The sequence below is a fragment of the Anolis carolinensis genome, chromosome 4 (assembly GCF_035594765.1).
Source record: "Anolis carolinensis isolate JA03-04 chromosome 4, rAnoCar3.1.pri, whole genome shotgun sequence".
Taxonomy (NCBI): Eukaryota; Metazoa; Chordata; class Lepidosauria; order Squamata; family Dactyloidae; genus Anolis; species Anolis carolinensis.
In genome coordinates, this window is record NC_085844.1 from 212,356,132 (window position 1) to 212,376,965 (window position 20,834).

The 20,834-nt window shown below is 42.2% G+C and overlaps 1 protein-coding gene across 4 annotated transcripts in view; it reads left to right on the top strand.

The window, feature by feature from the left end:
• Nucleotides 1-2,343: 2,343 nt before the first annotated feature.
• LOC100555140 (receptor-type tyrosine-protein phosphatase V) overlaps nucleotides 2,344-20,834 on the top strand; it is an 84,749-nt gene continuing 66,258 nt past the window's right edge. For 3 of the 4 annotated variants that reach the window (XM_062978718.1, XM_062978719.1, XM_062978720.1), the window contains exons 1-3: nucleotides 2,344-2,535; nucleotides 14,011-14,093; nucleotides 18,056-18,116. In XM_062978718.1, coding sequence (XP_062834788.1) covers nucleotides 2,451-2,535; nucleotides 14,011-14,093; nucleotides 18,056-18,116 — 229 coding nt within the window. In that variant the 5' untranslated portion in view covers nucleotides 2,344-2,450. Of the gene's footprint in view, nucleotides 2,536-13,246; nucleotides 14,094-18,055; nucleotides 18,117-20,834 lie in introns of those variants that run through there. The other variant, XM_062978721.1, reaches the window with a different exon arrangement.

Consider the following 20,834-nt stretch of genomic DNA (forward strand, 5'->3'; position numbering starts at 1 on the left):
GGGTGGGGTGTTATCAGTATGCTGAGGACGCCCAAATGTATATCTCAATTTCTTCAAAAACAGCCTCAGCTAAGGATAGTCTCCTCTTAATGAATGCCTGGAAGAGGTAAAGGGCTGGATGAGGAAAACAAATTGAAACTGAATACAGACAAAACAGAAGTGCTTACCACTAAGGGTCCTAATCTGGGGGTGGAAGTGTGTCAACTATTATTATCATCTGTTTTCCCTGTGGTTAATTGTTTTCTCTTTCTCTCCACATTACCCTTCACTTTCCCCTCTTAAACCTGACATCTTCTGACTATGGCAGTTTACCTTCACATAAATTCCCCCATGTTTTGCTGTAATGTGTCTATTCAGTGGGATCCCAAGCTCTGAGCAGCACTTTCAATGGGAATAAAAAGAGAAATAAAGGGCTCTTTACTGTGATTGACAATGTGCCATCTTCCACATGGTATATCAAATTAAGTATATTAAGTCATCATACCTATGCACCACAAGAGGGCACAATTCCCCATAATCTTCACAAGAGTTCTCATTTAACAATATAGGAGCCTCCGGTGGCCTAGGGGATAAAAGCCTCGTGACTTGAAGGTTGGGGTGCTGACCTGAAAGCTGCCAGGTTCGAATCCCACCCGGGGAGAGCACTGATGAGCTCCCTCTTTCAGCTCCAGCACCATGCGGGGGCATGGGAGAAGCTTCCCACAAGGATGGTAAAACATCAAAACATCCAGGCGTCCCCTGGGCAACGTCCTTGCAGACGGCCAATTCTCTCACTCCAGAAGCAACTCTGGTTGCTCCTGACACGGAAAAAAAAATTAACAATATTTCCATTTCTAATACCTAGCTCAGGTTATATGCATTTTTCCAGCTGAGGGCTGACAACTTCACCTCAAGTATTTTGCTGCATGAAATGGAGAAGGCAATGCTTGCATACTACTCCAGAAGCAAGAGGTGACTGGACAAGTGGTGCTGTCCTCCTACAGCACTGACAATGTCAGATGGCATCACTCACTTCACCTAAAGCAGTGGTTCTCAACCTGGGGTCCCCAGATATTTTTGGCCTTCAACTCCCAGAAATCCTAAGAGCTGATAAACTGGCTGGGATTTCTGGGAGTTGTAGGCCAAAAACATCTGGGGACCCCAGGTTAAGAACCACTGACCTAAAGGAAGTCTGTTGTGTTAGTGGGATAGTACTTCCCATCATGCACTATCACTACCAGGCTATGTTGGACTTTTTGGAGTCATAGTTTAACAACCTCAAGAGGGCTATAGCTTCTCCAAACCTGTTCTGCAAGTTCCCAGTTAGCAATTCTGGTTTCCTAATTTTCTGATTCTGACTTCTGTTGACCAACAAGCAAGCTTTTCAACAAGCAAGTTTTTTTAGCTGAAGAAAACTACCTGGGATGGTTCTATTCAGGCACTAAATCTGAGTCAGGAATTTAATTAAAAGGAACTGTTCATCTATGGGGTGCTTACACAAACACTCCAGGAGCAGGTTTGCAGCTGGCACAATGGCCACAATATCTGCTGTTTATGAATCAGAACCAAACCCAGCATCAGCATGTCCATTTGGGGATCAGCAGTGTACCGTAGCAGGGCACAGGAAATGAGAACAAAGGTGCGGAAAGCAAGAGTCCCCATAAGAATGATGTGTGTCCCTCCCAGGGGAGTAATTATTTACATTCCCACAGGGTTTATAAAAGCATTCACCAGACTTTAACTGGGAGAAGCATCACTCAACATAATTGTGCAAATATGCCTTGTGACATACGATTCCTTTAGAACAGGCATGGGCAAACTTGGGCCCTGCAGGTGTTTTGGACTTCAACTCCCACAATTCCTAACAGCCTCAGGCCCCTTCCTCAGCTTAAGAGGCTGAGGGGGAAAAGGAAGGGGCCTGAGGCTGTTAGGAATTGTGGGAGTTGAAGTCCAAAACACCTGCAGGGCCCAAGTTTGCCCATGCCTGTTCTAGAAAGATACTCGGTTTCCATTTCACTTGCAATCAATATTTTCAGTAGAATTTTAATAAATCTTGCCTGCAGCTAAGGTTGGGCAGTATCTGTAGTGTTATCTGGTTAGCACTCTCCAGAAGTACTGAGCCAAAGTTCCCACCATCCCCAGCCAACACATTCAAAGATGTACTGTGTCCATGCTCAGGGACAAAAGACTAAGAACAAATATGAGAACAAAAGAAATTTCTTTTCCAAGCGGAAGGAGATGAAGGTTGTGTGCAGGTGGTTGTTTGGAAGCACATCATTTGGACAGAGCTGCAAGCAGCTTAAAACCACTCCCTTTTTTCTCCCAGTGCAGGTCTTAGGTGCTGATTCTCTCCTCATCAGGGAACTTGGGAGAAAGAGATTTGGACACGTTTAAGCAAGCAACCTATAAAGGCCAGCTGGGACTTGCTAGCTGTGCTCTGTACATAATTGAGAAAGCAGACAGGAGGCTGTATGTGCCAGAAGCAGCCATGTCTGTTCATTGCACAGTCAGGAGAGACTTTGCCGGGTGAATATCGGAGAAGTACAGCAAGAACAGGTAGGCGTTCCAAAAGATACATTCAGCATTGGGGGAAGATGGGGAAAATACACTAGTTACTACGCTTGCTGTATCACATCTTTCATGGATAGCCAGGACAACACCCACTGATTCTGGACTGAGCCTCCTCCTGCTGTACAGGGTAGCATGATCTGAGCCGCTTTTGAATCTGCTTCAGGTTATTTTTGATCCAGGTCAGCCCCTGACAGAACATGTTAGCATTTTAGTCCAGGTCTGAACTAGTCTTATGCCAGTATAAAATGGAAGGAAGGGATATGTCAGTACGTATGTACACAGATGTCTCATCTGCTATTGTCTTGGGATAAGCATATGTGGAGATTTGAATATCTGGGCATATTGTTTATTTGTAACATGTTATGTGTGTGCTCAAGAGGAAGTCCCATTGACTTCTACTGGAGGTACTCCCAGGTACCACATTTATTTTCAAATTGTCAAACAGTCTGGAGCAGCTTGCGGAGATTCCCTGACCCTCAGTTCACTCTTCAGACTTTGGATGTTGGAACTGGCTGGTGCAAAACACAGTTGGATCCTTGCAATACATTGCAGTGGAAAACATGGGGTTTGATTTGCTGGAAGCAACAACACAGTAAAGGATTCCCCCCAGATAGACAGACAGAATGATCCAGTCTCTGGGATTTCCCCAAAATAACAACACCTTTGTATTTGGCCCCATTTTTTCTTGCTAAGTCATATACACATACCCTCATGAATCTAAAGCAAATGATATGCAATAGTGCATATGAGCTCATGTTTTCAGGGTGGAAAGAAAAAGTTCATTCAAAACAAACAAACAAGCAAAACAAAAACATCAATATATTTGCCCCCAGGCAGGGTTAAAGTTTAGACTAAACCATGGTGCAGATCACACATAACAGGGACAGAAAAGGTAGTTAATTGCAAGCAGTGGAAATGCTTGCTAGACTAAATCTGTTAGTCTTCAAGGTGGAGCCACATTTTTTTTTCTTTTGCAGAACAATAGACTGCTTTTATAACAATGCACAGGTGTGGGCTTTACAGCCTTTCTGCTGCTTAGCTTAGAAAGAAACTTGATTCCTGCATGGCTGAAGCTATGGGAAACAGTGCATGGCCTTATTACAGGACTGAGTTGGTGTTCTACGGCTTCCTGGAAACTTGTTTAACCTGTTTGGCATCTATACTTTGTGTGCCATCAGATGTTGGTACACACAATCTGGAAATGGTGTGGTTGAAGAGGTACAGAGAACCTAGACAGACATGCATTTAAATGTGAGGCTTTCTTGAGATAGAAATTGGGAAGGAGCTTGCCAGCTTTATAACTTCATGATTAAAAGGTGCTGCCAGAGGCAGAGATGGGTCCCTCTGCTTTTGAAAGTTGTAACTAGAGATGTTGATGGACTGGCTAGATTATACTAAGGGAGGGCAGCATAATTAGGTAAAATGTAGGTGGAGTACAATACTTATGCATTATTATATGCTCCACCAGGATATTAATATAAGCACGGACAGAATAATATGACCTAGTAAGATCAATGGTTGTTCTGAAGGAAGCCAGCAGCACATTTAAAGTGGCAAGGGATCCATTCTGCACCCTGTGGCTACGAGCCTGCAGTGGTGAATAGACAGCATTTTAACAATGGCAGCATCTTTCGCTCCTTCATGAAAACACTTGCCTGCCCCAAATTCTTGTTTTGTCTAAGGTTTAAGGGACATCAGTCCTGACTTCAATTTCAATGTCTGGTCAGTAATTTTAAAGAATTTCACATTAGCTCATGTCTGAAAGATCAAAACCTTCAGAAAGGCCCCTCACGTCTCTTCTGCAGTTCTTCCATCACTAAGGTAAAGGTAAAGGTAAAGGTTTTCCCTTGACATTAAGTCTAGTGGTGTCCAACTCTGAGGTGTGGCGCTCATCTCCATTTCTAAGCAGACAAGCCGGCATTGTCCATAGACACCTCCAAGGTCATGTGGCCGGCATGACTGCATGGAGCGCTGTTACCTTCCCCCTAGAGCGGCACCTATTGATCTACTCACATTTACATGTTTTTGAACTGTTAGGTTGACAGAAGCTGGGGCTAACAGTGGGAGCTCACTCTGCTCCCCAGATTCGAACCGCCGACCTTTCAGTCAGCAAGTTCAGCAGCTCAGTGGTTTGTCTGAAATGTTGCAAATACTTTAGGGTTTTTCTTTTCCTTTTCGCAGCTAGTGTCTCAGCCTGCTGCCTGTTCTGTTTCCAATTACAATTACTCTAGCATCTCCAACCCCCAATCCCAATCCCACTTACATACCCTGCTCCCTGCTGTGACTTCTACCACTCTATGGAAAATGTGATGACTCAGCAGGCAGCCCCTGTTTCCAGGCCTTGTTCCAGCCGTTGGGTGGAGAAACCTCCTGAGGTTGGTTTTGAGTCCAACTCTGCTTGAAGCCACAGGCAGCAAAGGAAGAGGTTGGCTTCCACAAGTTCTTTGTCCTTCTATTGTCCTGTTGCCATCTCTTCTGCCATGACAGGCATTTTTACCAGCTATGTCATTAAGATTTACTCAGTTTTTATGCTGTATGTAGAGAAAGGTAATACGTCCGCACTGCTGCCAACTTGGCCCCCATTTAGCACTGGTCAGGGCCAACAGACTCGAAAGCCAGGGTCTTTCTGTCTCTATTAGTTTCTGCCTTTTTGTCTGTAGCTGTGCAGCTGTACACAACAGGAAAATGTTATAATGAATGACTTGTTTGTAGTTATGCCCATTTCAGTTTAAGCACCTTATTTCTGTATTTCTTTACATATAACACTCACTCTGTTGAAAAGACTTCACATGCATTATAACACAAATCCCTATAGTCACCTACTTTAGACAGGCCTACATTAATATGTTCGTGTTTCTGATGAATACCTAAAGATGATAAGTTTGCCTAGAGTTGCCCAGTGAGTTAAACTTGTAGCTGGTATCATTTAGTGATTGTGTAATATAAACATACAAAAGGGTCAGGGGAGGCATTTAAAAACAAGACCACAGCAACCACAGATGCAGCAGTATTTTGGCAAAACAGGTGAAAAAAAGGAGAGCAAAAGAAGCTGGCCCTATCATTTGGTAGAATGAAATGCTGACAACAGACTCTGGTATGTGGGGAGTGGCAACTAAGTATCACTGGACAGACCTGTATGTGTAGTAGGATGTTGTTTTCAAGTAAAATCACAGCACCTAAATTTTACTAATGTAAAATTCAACTGCCAGTCTAGTTGGAATCTGTATGTGCCATAGGGGTAGGAACAACATCATTTTGTTCTTAACCTCAAGTAGCAAAACATCTTGGCCCAGTCTTGTCTGGAAATGTCTCCCTTCCAACTACATTGAACTAATTTCAAACTCGTAATATGATTGCAAACAGTATCAGGCAGAAGTATATTGAGGAATTTTTGCATAGGTAGCTAGTCCTTCAGGTTCAGAATTCAGTGTTAACATAGGAAGAAGTGACTGCCTAAAGTGCACACAGTAAGTGTACGCATGATAGAGGTGTGCATTTGTATAGAATTGCTGTTCATTTTGTGTAGTTTCATTCGTGTTGTCTCATTTTTGTATTTGTGTCCCACTAATGAAAACGGGCCACCTATACAACACAAATTTTTATCTGGCTTACAAAAAACCTAAATTTTTCAGATAATTGGCTGCAATGAGAGGACTTCCGAGGCTCTCCCCGAACCCAGACTCAGCTTAGGGTGCCAGAATAACCGCTGTTCTTAATATTAATGTAAATATGATCATCAAGACCCATTGATCCACATCTGATGTAATTGGGAGGCACTGCTCTCCCAGACCCAAACTCAGCTTAGGGTGCCAGAATAGCTGGTGTTCATAATATTAATATGATCATCAAGACCCATTCATCCACATCGGATGTAAGTGAGAGAAACTGCTCTCGTGGACCAGACCCAGTTTAGAGTACCAGAATAATTTCTGTTCTTATTATTAATATATCTATGATCATCAAGACCCATTGAACCACATCACATGTAATTAGGAAGCACTGCTGTCCCAGACCCAGACTCAGCTTAGAGTACCAGAGAAACTATCATTATTTATATTAATGTTATTATTAACACCCATTGGTACACATCAGCTGTAATGGGAAAGCAGCCCTCTGTCAATACTTGCATCTTGTTATGGGGCTGAAACAAAAGGAAATGAAAGCAAGCACAATAATAATAATAATAATAATAATAAACTTTATTTATACCCCGCCACCATCTCCCCAACGGGGACTCGGGGCGGCTTACATGGGGCCATGCCCAAAGCAATACAATATAAAGAGCATATAAAAACAACACATCACAACACAATAAGCGATACAATAAATAATAATATCCAATTACAGTACAAATCAAGGGGACAATAAGAACAAGGGCGGTCCACATGCTTGTGCAGCTTTTGTTTTCGTGTCGCCTCTCGTTTCCTACGAAAATGTCATCATTCATTTTGTGTAGACGAATGGTCAAAACAAAATGATAGCACAAAGGAAACGAAGGAAATTCTTTCTCACACACCTCTAATGCACGATGTAGTGAAAATCTCCAAGTGTTGTCATCACGTCTGTTTTGTTGATTCCATCCAGGTAGCAGCAATCAATATCTGTCATACAAGGAGGCTGGTAATTGCTCATATCACTAGTCTCTGACATAACACTTCCCTAAGGCCCTTCCTAACCTCAGCTGCCAAACAGTGCTTCATCATTTATCATTATTTGCTCTGCTTGAGAGGAACCACAGGCTTCACTCTTCAGTTCTAGCCTTATGTTAGGGATCAGAAACATGAACCTCTAAAAATTCTTGAACAGCAACAACTATCATTCCTCACCAGCTTTGCTGGCTGAGGCTGATAAAAGCAAAACCCAACAAGATGTGGAGGGCCACATATTCATCACAGCTGAACTACAGCCCCATTAGGCTCCAACTATAGCATCTCATAAGATCCAACTGAGCCTATTAATTGCTGAATTTCCACTTGGCCATTTGATTAATGTCTGTTTTAGGAAAATGCTTTCTAAAATGGTGGAAAGCCAAAGAACCATGGACAATTTCCATGTGTTTCTAGTTGTTGATTAAATGTATGTGAGTGCCAGAGCTCTACTGTTGACAGCTCAAACAGCTCAAAGCCAGGAAATGTGGCACAAGTCAAGACCATGGCTATAGGCACAGGCTGAAAAAGCAAATAAAAAGGCAGCATCAAGAATGGAAGAAGCTGACAAACCTAAACGGTGAAACAGGGCTAAAGAACAGACAAGAGTGAGGCCATGTTGCTCAAAAGAAGATTCAGTTGGATGTAGAAACACTTTACATTATTTCATGAAGAATCTAGTGAGTAGCTTGGATAAGGGTAAATCCAAAAGGTTCTTCACTGGAAAATATACTGAAGTCCAACAGTGCTTGATGGTAGCACCCTTTAAAGTCATTTCTGTTGCGCCAAAAAAAAATGTTGCTCCCTTCAAATTATGCAAGCTCATTTGTTATGTGAAGATTGAATTTACAAGAACATCACTCCAAAGTAGTAATCAAGGTAACAGCAAAGGCAGTCTGGAATGATGTGATGCCCTCTTCTTACTTTCAATGTTATATTGTCACACATTGTAAGATGGTATAGAATCATAGAATCATAGAATCATAGAATAGTAGAGTTGGAAGAGACCACATGGGCCATCTAGTCCAACCCCCTGCTAAGAAGCAGGAAATCGCATTCAAAGCACCCCCGACAGATGGCCATCCAGCCTCTGCTTAAAAGCCTCCAAGGAAGGAGCCTCCACCATGGCCCCGGGGAGAGAGTTCCACTGTCGAACAGCTCTCACAGTGAGGAAGTTCTTCCTGATGTTCAGGTGGAATCTCCTTTCCTGTAGTTTGAAGCCATTGTTCCGTGTCCTAGTCTGCAGGGCAGCAGAAAACAAGCTTGCTCCCTCTTCCCTATGACTTCCCTTCACATATTTGTACATGGCTATCATGTCTCCTCTCAGCCTTCTCTTCTGCAGGCTAAACATGCCCAGCTCTTTAAGCCGCTCCTCATAGGGCTTGTTCTCCAGACCCTTAATCATTTTAGTCGCCCTCCTCTGGACGCTTTCCAGCTTGTCAACATCTCCCTTCAACTGTGGTGCCCAAAATTGGACACAGTATTCCAGGTGTGGTCTGACCAAGGCAGAATAGAGGGGTAGCATAACTTCCCTGGATCTAGACGCTATTCCCCTATTGATGCAGGCCAGAATCCCATTGGCTTTTTTAGCAGCCGCATCACATTGTTGGCTCATGTTTAACTTGTTGTCCACAAGGACTCCAAGGTCTTTTTCGCACACACTGTTGTCAAGCCAGGCGTCCCCCATTCTGTATCTTTGATTTCCATTTTTTCTGCCGAAGTGAAGTATCTTGCATTTGTCCCTGTTGAACTTCATTTTGTTAGTTTCGGCCCATCTCTCTAGTCTGTCAAGATCGTTTTGAATTTTGCTCCTGTCTTCTGGAGTGTTAGCTATCCCTCCCAGTTTTTTGTCGTCTGCAAACTTGATGATCGTGCCTTCTAACCCTTCGTCTAAGTCGTTAATAAAGATGTTGAACAGAACCGGGCCCAGGACGGAGCCCTGCGGCACTCCACTTGTCACTTCTTTCCATGATGCTCAGTGTTTTCAAATTTACTGAATCTGAACATATGAACATGTATCTGAGGCATGCTTATAATTTGGCTTACTCAAGAAGAGATATCCCTCTCTCCCAGTAAATAACATTCTATAAAGTATAACATTCTGCAATATTATTTTGTCATTGTGAAAACTCCAGCAATACCCAATACAGAAATTCTAGTTTGCTTTCTAGTTTGTGAAGCCAAGTAAGAATGTTGTCCTCTCATCTTCATAAGTGTGGTGGAGGCTCCTTCTTTGGAGGCTTTTAAGGAGAGGCTGGATGGCCATCTGCTTTGAATGCAATTTTCCTGCTTCTTGGCAGCAGTTTGAACTGGATGGCCCACAAGGTCTCTTCCAACTCTATGATTCTATGATTCGAAGTGCATCTCCTTACTTAGCAGATATAGTTATTGTTTGACTGCTATGTTCGTTTATTTATTCAATTCTGTTTAAAATCCAATGACTTTAAGTTGACATCTATAGCTATTATCCTCCCCACTTTATGTTCACCACAATAATTCCAAATAACAAGCCCAAGGTCATCCAGAAAATTTCAGTGCATACTGCCAACTAAAATCTTGATCCCCATGTTACAGAGTTACTCTCTAACCAATATGGCACTCACTGTTTTCATCTGCAACTTTGTTTATCAATCCAGTTTTCATTAAACTCTGTTTATCAATCCATTTTTCAGTATAATGAAATAATTATTTCTTTTCTGAAGCCATATTCTGGTTAGTCATTCTCCTGTTCTCATGCACATTCACTTATCCTGTGGCTGCTGGTTAACGTTGGGTTTATTCTGCTCATTTGTATCTTTGCCACAGCAAAAGTGTGTTTACTGTGCAATTTTGTGGCTGGGATCTGCCTAGATTGGAACTAAAGCTGGCAGCAACCCCCAATTCAAAAGGAAATGCAAAGCCTGAGTCTGCAACCGCGGACGCCTGGAAAAGAGCCTTTCCAAACAGCCTCCCCCCCCCGCCCCCAGGAGCCAGCTGGCCTCCTGTCTTCTGTCCTGCCCAATGGCAAAAATATCCACCCCCTTCCCCACAGAGCAGCAGGCCTTTTGATTTTCCCATTATCCAGCAATGCAAGCCAAGCACTAAGGATGACTAACCACATCCTTGTAGGACTCCTTCGCCACTGGGCTTCCTCTCTGCAAGTGAGTCTAGGTTCACTTGCAGAGTCCAAGTGATAAACTTCAAGGAAAAGAAACTGAGGGACGGAGTGGAAGAGACCATGTTTTGGAAAGAGCACAACCCAGTAGAGAATGCAATTAAATTTTATATCACTCTCTAATTTATCACAAAGTGTAGGGTGCTTTTCTTTTCTTTTCAAAGCCTGTTCAGTCTAGAAGAATAACAATGAATTTAAATAAACAAAACTACCAAAAGAGGATGACAAATTCTTCCTACAACTCTTCCTCTCATTTCCTAATGCCATCCTCTTCATCACGGTTTCTTTCTTGACACACAGTCTGTCTTCACATTTCTATTCTGCAACCCATGCCAGATCTGATCCCTGTAATATATACACAATGATGGCTTATTGTCCCAGAAAATTATAAGCAAGGAACTAGTTTCCAGTTGAGATACAAAGTAATATGTATCTTCCTTGCAGGCGTGTCCACCTTGCCCTGGGTTCCAAAAGGAAAACAAAAACTAGTCAACAGTGAAGTAGGATATGTGCATAATCTCTAGTCCATTGACAGTGGTTTGAACAGAGACTGTGGTTTCTGACAAACCACAAGGCCTATAACACCATTGGGCTGACAAGCTATTAGCAGGTTCTCATGCCCACTTTATTACAGATTTTTTCTGGACCAAAGCCTATACAACACAACAAATATGGAACTTCTATAATTCAGGTTTATTAACCCATCTGGGCTCACATCTTTGTCCCCTTATTACTATGACCCTTGCTGAAACTGAACTTGTCACTCATTACCCTACCTATGTGTTTTGCATTACTATTTTGCATTCTTGTTTACTGTTCAAACTCACCTGCCCCATTCAAATGTCTGTCCATGGGTATCTCACACCATCTAGCTGATGAATTAGAAAATGGGATATTTCGAAATCCCAAGAACTCTCTGCTTAAGAATTCTAAACTTTAAACTGCGCATCCCAGAATTCGATAACAGGCAGCCATAGCTGTTAAAGTGGAATAATAGCACTAAACCCATGTAATGGGATATTGACCAATAGACAACCAGAGATTTCATAATGGATCTCCTTAATTTTGGTGGCAAATGTTGAGCTGCCTCATGACATGTAAATAAGCAACAATTTTGGTTTGTTTCCATTAAACATATTATACATCTCCTATCCCTCCTTCAAGGGGCTCAAAGCAGCAGTAATCCTCTACAATAGGTTATATTGTCCAGATAATGTTATCACCCTTACAATACAAATAGCTTCAGAGATGACATCTTTCAGGTCTGACGCAGGGAAAGAAAAGTTGAATGCTCCCTTCTCATGTTTCCATGATTGTTCAGGGATCCCAGCAACTATATCCATAACCAAAAATATGCACTAATTTGCATTCAAGTAATTAACATCATGTGTGGTGAATGAAACCAGATCTAACTCATGCTATACCCTAGCTCCCGTGAAGTAAATTTTTAATTTCTCATAGCCGGTGGTGCAGCGGGTTAAACTGCTGAGTTGCTGAACTTGCTGTCTGAAAGGTTGGCAGTTCAGATCCAGAGAGCGGGATGAGCTACCGCTTTAGCCCCAGCTTCTGCCAACCTATCAGTTCAAAAACATGCAAATGTGAGTAGAATGATAGGTACCACTCCACTGGGAAGGTATCAGCACTCCATGCAGTCATGCCGGCCACATGATTTTAGAGATGTCTACGGACAACGCTAGCTCTTCAGCTTAGAAATGGAGATGAGCACACCTCACCCCAGAGTCAGACACGAATGGACCTAATGTCAGAGGAAAACCTATACCTAATGTAGTTTGATTTCATACTGTTGGGCCTACTTGTATGATTTTGCTAAGTTCTTTGTTATGTAATTCATGGTGCAAATTGTTACACACACACACTTGATATATCTTTGTAGTGGGTTTAATTTTTTAAGACTTACAAAAAGATTTCCCCCCCCTACTTTTACACAATGTTCTAATCTGTATTGGACATCCACTTGGGAATAAAAAATGAATTTATAGCCAGATGCTTTGCATTTAACAGAGTCTCTACTTGGCCTCTATTTACTTAATGCATTAAGTTGTAGTCTCTTGTCTTCTGCTAGTAGAAATGCTCCACTTAAGGAAGTTCTCCAGGGTCCCCAATATTCTGAATAGCATTTTCAGGGAGCTGGAAGGGGGCTGCGAGGGGAAGGGAGAAGTCCACTTCTGCAAAGCTAGATTGTTGTGCCCAGCTCTGGATCCAGTAGCGGTATGTGAGAATTATTAGCCCCTATAATTCCCCCCCCCCCCCCACACACACACACACAACATAGTCAAAGAGAACCAAGCTCAAGACTATAAAATAAATTTATTTCAAGAGAATTTAATTTAATGAAGAAGCTTTGTTGATATCTGTTTAAAGATGAAAGTATTTAATATTACTTTTTAATACTGATAACTAGAAATATGTTAATACCCGACTGAGGTTCTGAAATCCATAGTGTAACAACCTTAAAGTTTCCAGAGTAAAAATCACATATACATGTTGGTCTTTGTGCATGGGTGTATGCGTGTGTGAGAGAAAAGATTTTCAGAAAACCCTTGCAGGAGAACAGCTTGTTACTGTGCATTTTGCAGTTTTTAACTCATTTATACCACAAATTCTTTCATTTTACCCTGGAGATCTCAGCAGTAATTGAAATATCACTTTTCTAGAGTGACACTTGTTAGTTCCAGCCAAACTCATTTATATCATCAGTTTGAGGGACAATGTTTGCTAACAGGTTGCCATGAAAATGAGTCCAGACTCAGAAGACTTTATTGATCTAATAACTCAGAACCACACAATGAGTCCAAATCATTACGTAATGGCTCTTAGGAACAATAAACCGTCTCTCTTCACTGGAATGCAATAAAAACAAATACATTCAACATAATCTCCTTTCCTGTGCTCTTCAAACTGTTGTAATGAACTTTTATTCTGGACCTTTGCATTTCCTGGACCAAGAAAGACTTCTAGTAGGTCAATGCTGCTTCTGCTGTTTCTTTAATTCTACAGAAAGAGATAAAGAGAGACGACAAAGAGAATGGGGAGACACTCATGCCAGTTTCATACACATGTACAATTTGCTTCGGTGGTCATTTGTTCTAGTTGTGTGCAAGAAAAGTGAACCTCCCCCAGTCAACTCCCAGCGGCTTCTGTCAGATTCTGCAAACTTGTTCTCTCCCTTAAGTGAGCAGCTCCGAACACCAGAGCCAAAGACAGCCTCTCGGAGACACACACCCATAGAAACAGACACTCCCACATGGAGGAACACTGCTGGCAAGGCTTGATTGCACACACAGCCGCACACGTACAGACTCTCACTCTCAGAGGGAGCGGTAAATGCTTCTCCATGCAAACAGGAGCATTCTTTCTCTCTCATTTCTCTCTCACACACACACACTTCATGCTCTCTCAAAAACCCACTGGGCACATGCATACACCTTTGAACTCCCCAGCGAGCTGGCTGGTGGTGTTTTAGCTGGCATCCTGCATGCCAATGCCCTGATGTCACACCCGAATGTGGGAAGTCTGCTGGAGTTGCTCTACTAGGGACACAATTGCTGGATGAGGGACAGCTTCTATTAGAGGAGGAATAACTTTGCTGTTTCTCTATCTCCATCCTGTTTCCCTTGTGCTTTTTCTTCCCTTCCCCAGCTGGTGAGTGCCAGATGCTGTTGCTACTGCTGCTGCTCATGGTTTGGGCACCTTTGCCAATACATCCTCAGATCCTGGTTGAGGTAAGTCCACTTTTCCATTCTCTATAGTTTTTTCTGCCAGTGTGGTGGTGAATGCTGGCTACCTGGAGCCTGCACAGCCCCTAGCAGCTAGCTCCATAGGGGGATGACAGCATTCTTGCCTGCCGGCCACACAGCTGCATTGAATTAGCACTTTTACCCATTACCGCATATTGGTTCTCCCCCTCGCTGGCTGTTGTGTGCTCCCCCAATATATCCTCTAGACTAAATCATAGGATCTTGTGTTGAGGCAATGGGCAAACCTGACAGGATAGTGAATCTACATTTAGTGCACTAGCAGGAGTGGTTTTCACTACCCAAAGCGAAGAACAAGTTGGGCCCCTTTCCTCATTGTGGAATATGCAGTGAATCTGACTTCAATAGGATAGCATCCTTCAACACTTTAGGAACACTAGGGAAAACTGTGTGGGATATGAAGTTTGGCCTTTTGAGCTTGTTGGAATTAATGGAAGGAGTTGCATGATAATAGCAGTAGCAATAAAGAAGAATTCTCACCCCTCCATGGGAGATTTCCAAGTAACCTTTCTGCCAACCCCTAAGGGCTTATTGGTGTTTTTGTGGCTACAATGGATGAGCGCTAGTCGTCAGACACAAACATAGCCCTGTGACCTGCACCCAGCAAGGGCCTGCTAGCTTCTGTTTACTCCACAGTGCATTCCTAGCTGCAGTTCCTCGGCATTTTGTCTAGTTTTTCTGAGCTGGAGAGCAAGTTTGCTCAGCTAAGTAGATGATTCTGCTAGAAAGACAAATTACTTTCCTTCCAAGCATGGAAAAGGGTTTTTTTGGACTACAACTCCCAATTTTCTGAGTCACAAAGGTCAGTTGTTAGGGGGATCTTGGAACTTGTAATTCAAAAGGGTTATGTTTCTAAGATCTTCATTGCTTATACCCCAGGACCATGCTGGGATAGGGATATGGATAGGTGCTGCAACAGGTAATATAATGAAATATGATTCCAGTTATAAGATTTTCATACTTGCTAATGTTTGAAAATCTCTGCTAGTGCACGTGTAAGGATATTTACCATAGAATCATAGAACTGGAAAAGGCCAATCTATCCAACTCCAATTTGTTTAGTTTTTGAGGAGGTTGGCTACTCCCTATTCCCAAGACAGCCATTCAGAATAAAAAAGTAGTGTGGTCAAATTTAGAGTAAAAATCAAAAGCACACTCATCAAGGTTGAAAGTGGCAACAGAGCTTTATTTGCCATCTGGCCAGAAGGGATATGTGTAAGGCTAACACAAAAAAAGCATAACATGGATGCAGAAGGCTCAATACTGTATACATTTGACAGCTATTCAAAACTTCCAGCTCTACCTGCTCCCTTCCCTGATTGGTCAGCAGGAGGATAGACTAGGATCCTTGCTCCCATTGGCCACTGCCTTGATGATGTTGCTGCTCCCAGGCAGGGATTCCCTGGCGAAAGGGAGGAGATGGGGGGGGGGGGGGATTGGCCCAGGGAAGGCCTATCAGCTGCGGCTTTCCTGAGAGGAGGCGAGCCCTGGAAAAGTCTGGATTCTCCCAGGGGATGCATATAAGTCTTTGATTGTTTTTAATTGTCCTCATGTTGGGTGAGGAGGAAGTTTCCAGGGAAAGGTGAGGGTGAGGTGCCCTGAGACAAAAGGTGATGATCCCCTTTAATCAAGCCTTAGATGTCAAACAAAGAGATCCGATATGTGTGTATCCTCGGAGTTCCTGCTTTCCATGGTCAGCTTAATAGAAGCAATCATCTGGTATGCACCAGCATGTGGTTATTAGATTTTGCAGAGGAAACCGCCTGTTGTCTAGTCTGTGTACATAATGGATCTTGATTGTCACCTTTGTCTCCAGATGAGCCCATCCCAGATGTCTCAGGAAATTCCTCAGCGGGATTAGCAAGGCGCAATGACATCGGTGCCCGGCTTTATGCAGAAATCATATTTGACTAATACATTTCATAAACTAGGATATGAGGGGAAGGGTACAGTATAATCAGAGCATATTAGCTATATTTCATTCAAGAGGTTAAAAACATTTAGATATTTTTATGGCTCCGCTTGTGTGCATGTGTGCAGAGATAGGTAGGCATATGGAGGAAGACATACGAATCAGTGCATGTTTATGAATTTTAATAGAAATATATAAACGGTGGAAGCCGGGCATTGAAGGGCATTGGCTGCTACTGACCCATTATAGGGTCATGGAGATCTTGCGGAGCAGGGAAAGGAAATAATTTTATCTCTTTCTGCTTTTGTGTCCTAGGAGAACTATAAATCCTTTGGGGGGTGCTATGTTTGACAACAGTAGGACTTATAGACACCCTGGATGTTAGGTTAATTCATTGTGGTTTGGGGAGTATATTCAGGACAAACCAGATGAAGTAAAATAAGACCCACATATCCATGGAAGTAATTCCCATCCAGATTGCAGTTTTCTGAAATGGTGGCTATGACTGAAAATCATTAAATTGCTTGACTTCCAGTCTCAGCATATAATAAAGTTGCAGTGGAGGATCTAGATATGCCTAGAGAAGTATCCAGTGCAACTCTGAGACTGCTTCCATTGGAAGCATATTATAGGATTGTCTGGAAGACCTAGCAAAATCCTAGCAAAATCCCCAATAAAAAGGTAAATGTACACTTTTATGTGATGTATAATTCTTAAGAGAGTTCTCAGTTCCAAGATGTGATGAAGGCCCATTGCAAATAGTATGTCTAATCTATTATAAATATGTGAGAAGTAGGACTGGATGCATGCTATTACCAAGTACTCCTTACACATTTTAATTGCCATTCTCCATTTGGAAAGAGTGATTGGAATATTCCAGGATGGAAGGCAGAGCTAGCATGCACCTCTTCTCAAGCATTTTTCTGTAAAGATCTTAAATGCTTGAAGCAGAATTAGAGCCAGCAGTACTATCAAGTAAAAGAACTATTATGATTGCTGGATGTAGAGGATGCTATCATAATGTAACAGCCAACATGCACTGTTGGTTACTTTCCCAGGGTCATCTGGCTGGGATAATTGCCAGTCTTTCTGGGAGCCACTGGGGATGTGCCCTGAACAGAAAAAAGAATGCACAGACATATAGTAAATTATATTTCTTGCCAAGCTGTGGGAAATTTCAACCTGCTGGTTTCTGAACTTCAAATTGGTATTCAAAGGCTAAGAACCAATATATAGTTGGCAAACTTTCTAGCTGGCTAGTACTGTCAGCGGAGTAGCCAGTATCACATTGGAACTGAAAGAGTAGGCAAAGAGTATGCATCCCAACTAAAATCCTATGGCTGCCTCCTGCAGAATTCTGGTACTTGTAGTTTAGGGGAAGTGACTTTAAAATGCTCAGCCAGAGAAGTCCTGAATCTCACTGCCTTGATCCACAGTATCAGTATAGCCAGAACTCTCATGCAAAAGTTCATGTGACTTGGTCATTCTTTGCAGTACCTTTCTCTTGATTTCTTACTTAACAACACAGTACCAATGAGAGTCATGAAACTATTCAAAAATTTAATGCATACAATCAGGATCTTCCCATCCATCTATCTAATACCCCCTCACCCAGAATTATAAAAAATTAAAATGTTTGTGGAACCATGACGTTATTCTATTTAAAACAGCATTAATTTTAAACAGCATAAAACATTTAAATATAGAAACGAGGTTAAAATTACAGCACCACAATTAACCCATAATTGTTGTTAATTGTTCTGCCACCATTAACAGCCAAAATCTAAATAAAAAGGTTTTTGCTTGCTGATGAAAAGCAACAGAAAGTGGTCCAACCCAGCAGCCACTTTGGTTATCCTGTCAATAACCAAAGAGGGCAATCGGCAAGTGGGAACAGAAAACATTAATACTACTTGCTTTTTTTCTATAATTAGAATGGAAATGCAGGCATTTTTCTCATCAGGGCCTTAGGTTTATCAGGAGCCCACTGAAGAATTTATTTGTTTCAACCTTGCAGGATGACAGATGCAACCAAACAAATTGGCAAAGGAATCCAGAAGGTGTGCCTGACAAGAAAAGTAAGTTTTCTTCTTTTCTCACCTGTGGGTTCCAGGCAGAAAAAAACCTCATAAACTACTGAACTAATCACTTTGAAGGTGCATTGTTAAATTTATCATGGGTGCAAACATTTTTAGATTCAGATTAATTTCCTAAGAGACAGTCCCAAGGGAGATTTCAGGGTGATCTACAGCATTTTTTTTTAATCAGTATGCAACTCTGTTGCATAGCTGTAAGAACACATATCATACAACTGTTTTAACAGTGAAACTGCTTCTTTTATGCTTTCACTTCTTACTCAGAATATTTTTGGGGAAAATAGTTTTATAGTGTGTCCGTCTGGTTTAGCAAAATAAATTGAGTATTTCTTCTCAAGGTTGTTGGTGCATGATCACTGTTTTTGCTGCTAAACATCTTTCCAGCAGAGCCCAGCTTGTAAAAATTTCTTCCTCTGAGGTCAGGATGAGGTCCCCAGCCATGAGATCAGCAACGAGGGGGTTGATCAGCAATCCCCTCACCACTGATCGTATATTTGGGCTTCTCATTTTGACCTCAAAGCAAGCAGGTGCTGCTTTGGTATTGATCTCATTCATGGCTGGTTCTGGTTACAGAGTGGGTGGAGGCCCCAAGCAAGGGGAAGAAAACCAGTCCCAAACTGGTTTTGAGTAAGAGTAATTAATGTCGGTGCAGTGCATCAAATTTCAGTGGCAACTACAGTGGCAGAAACCATGGCTATGGCAAAATTTGGAAGGATAGGTTCCAGACAAGCTTTAGGGAAAGATCACGCCAAGAAACCTTGGAAAGGTTCTGTGACGCCCCTGGCTGCGAGAGCACTGGAAACCAATACACCGAGGCCAATAAACAATCTAATATCTTTATAAAGGAATTAAGAAATTAAAACGAAAACAAGCAGAAGGTATCGTTCATCAATAGACCTTTCAGGAAAGGTCAAATATAGTCCAGTAATATATTGTCCAATGTATAATATTAGAGTTCAAAGTTTGTAATCCAAAACTGAAACACACTCAAACTTCCAAGCAGTTTGAGTGGGGAGAACGTTCAAGTCTTTTACTAGAGTTCAAAGCAAGTCCAAGGCAAGGAGTTGAAAACAAGGCTGGATACACGGCACGACAAGGCAAGGCTGGAAACACGGCAAGACAAGACAAGGAACACGGCCAGGCAAGGCACGGCAAGGCTGGAAGGTAGTGAACTTAAACGCAGTCCACACTTGGCTGGAAGCGAAGTTAATCCTCCAAGCTGACATGTTGACTCCGCGCTGGCTAGCCAGCGCACAGAACTTTTAAGAACTTCAAATCTTCCCTCAGAGCAGGTGTCTCAACTGCTCTTTTCCCAAGGGAAAAGAGCTAGAACAACATCTTGACCAGATGCAAACCTCCCTTAGAATTCTCAGGGGAAAATAGGTTAATCAGCAGATTCCCTTGCTGCTAATCACGCGCTTCGTCTCCTGCCAGCTTTCTCCTGTCTATTAGTTTCCACAAACATCCTTCTATCAAAGTGAGGGGAACTGGGAAGAGAAGCCCTTTTTAATGAGCACCGAACTAGAATTGTCAATAGGGAACATCTGGAACGGGGCAGAGTCTTGCTGAATAGGCACTAAACCTGTTTCCTCATCATGTTGTCCACAATGGAGTCAGGTTCACAGCCCAAGGGTCCATGGGACATCACAGGTTCTCCCACCCAGAAGAATTAATAAGCATATGAAACAGACAAAGGATCTCTTCACACATCCCTCCCATCTGTACCGTTTTGCCAGCAATTGTGAGGGGTGTCTCGGGGTGCCCTGTGCGCCTCCCTCCTTCCCCCATCAGATGGGGGGAATGGGACAAGGCATGTTGGTGCCCTGTCCCCATCAGATGGAAGACAGGATAGCAATGTGCACTGCCCTTTCCTCCTTCAGATGGGGAAAATGGCTGAAAACGCTTACCAAGGCATCGTAGCCAAGGAAGCGTCTTGTGACACTTCCTCCCCACTTTGAGAATAGATGGGACAGAACCTGTCAAGCATCATGTGATGGCGCTCACAGACCCCGTCCCCAAAGCATTGCAAGGGGCCAAAATGCCACAGTGTTATAAGGTGGTAAGAGAAGTGACTAACAGTCCAATTTGTAATGATAACTCAAGTCTCTTAACTAATTTGATAAGCCTCAAAAAGTTTGTTAAATCTTTTTTAGTGTATTATTAGAAACAAAGGCTTATTTACATCTTGAAAAGATAACTCTCTTTGTTAATGTGGACTGCACATTTTAAGGAACATTTTTAAGCAGCGTTGTTCCTGTAAACAGCATAAGCAATTCATTACATCTGGAAACAAAATGTTGCACAATGAATATTTTGAACATATGTGATATCTCCACAACTAAAGTTGATGTAGAAATGCATTAAATATTAAACAAATGCCCATTTATTATGAAGGGGGGAACTTACATGGATTGATGAAGAAAGTTTCTCTCTTTCTTCTCTATTACCAAGTGAGGCCATGTTCTGTTAGGTCAGGGATTGCAAAGTTCTGACAGTTGTTTGGAAGTTTTATGAATTAACATGGCTACATGTTTACACAAATATTAGTTCCAGTATGCAGAGTTGCGAAATAGAATAGTTCAACACAAGCCATCAAGAATGTGTTAGCAATGACCATATGTAAATATCTTAGATAAAGTTGCACAGATTGAAAACAGCTTTTGAAAGCAAACAGGATATTAGATACATCTCTAATATATA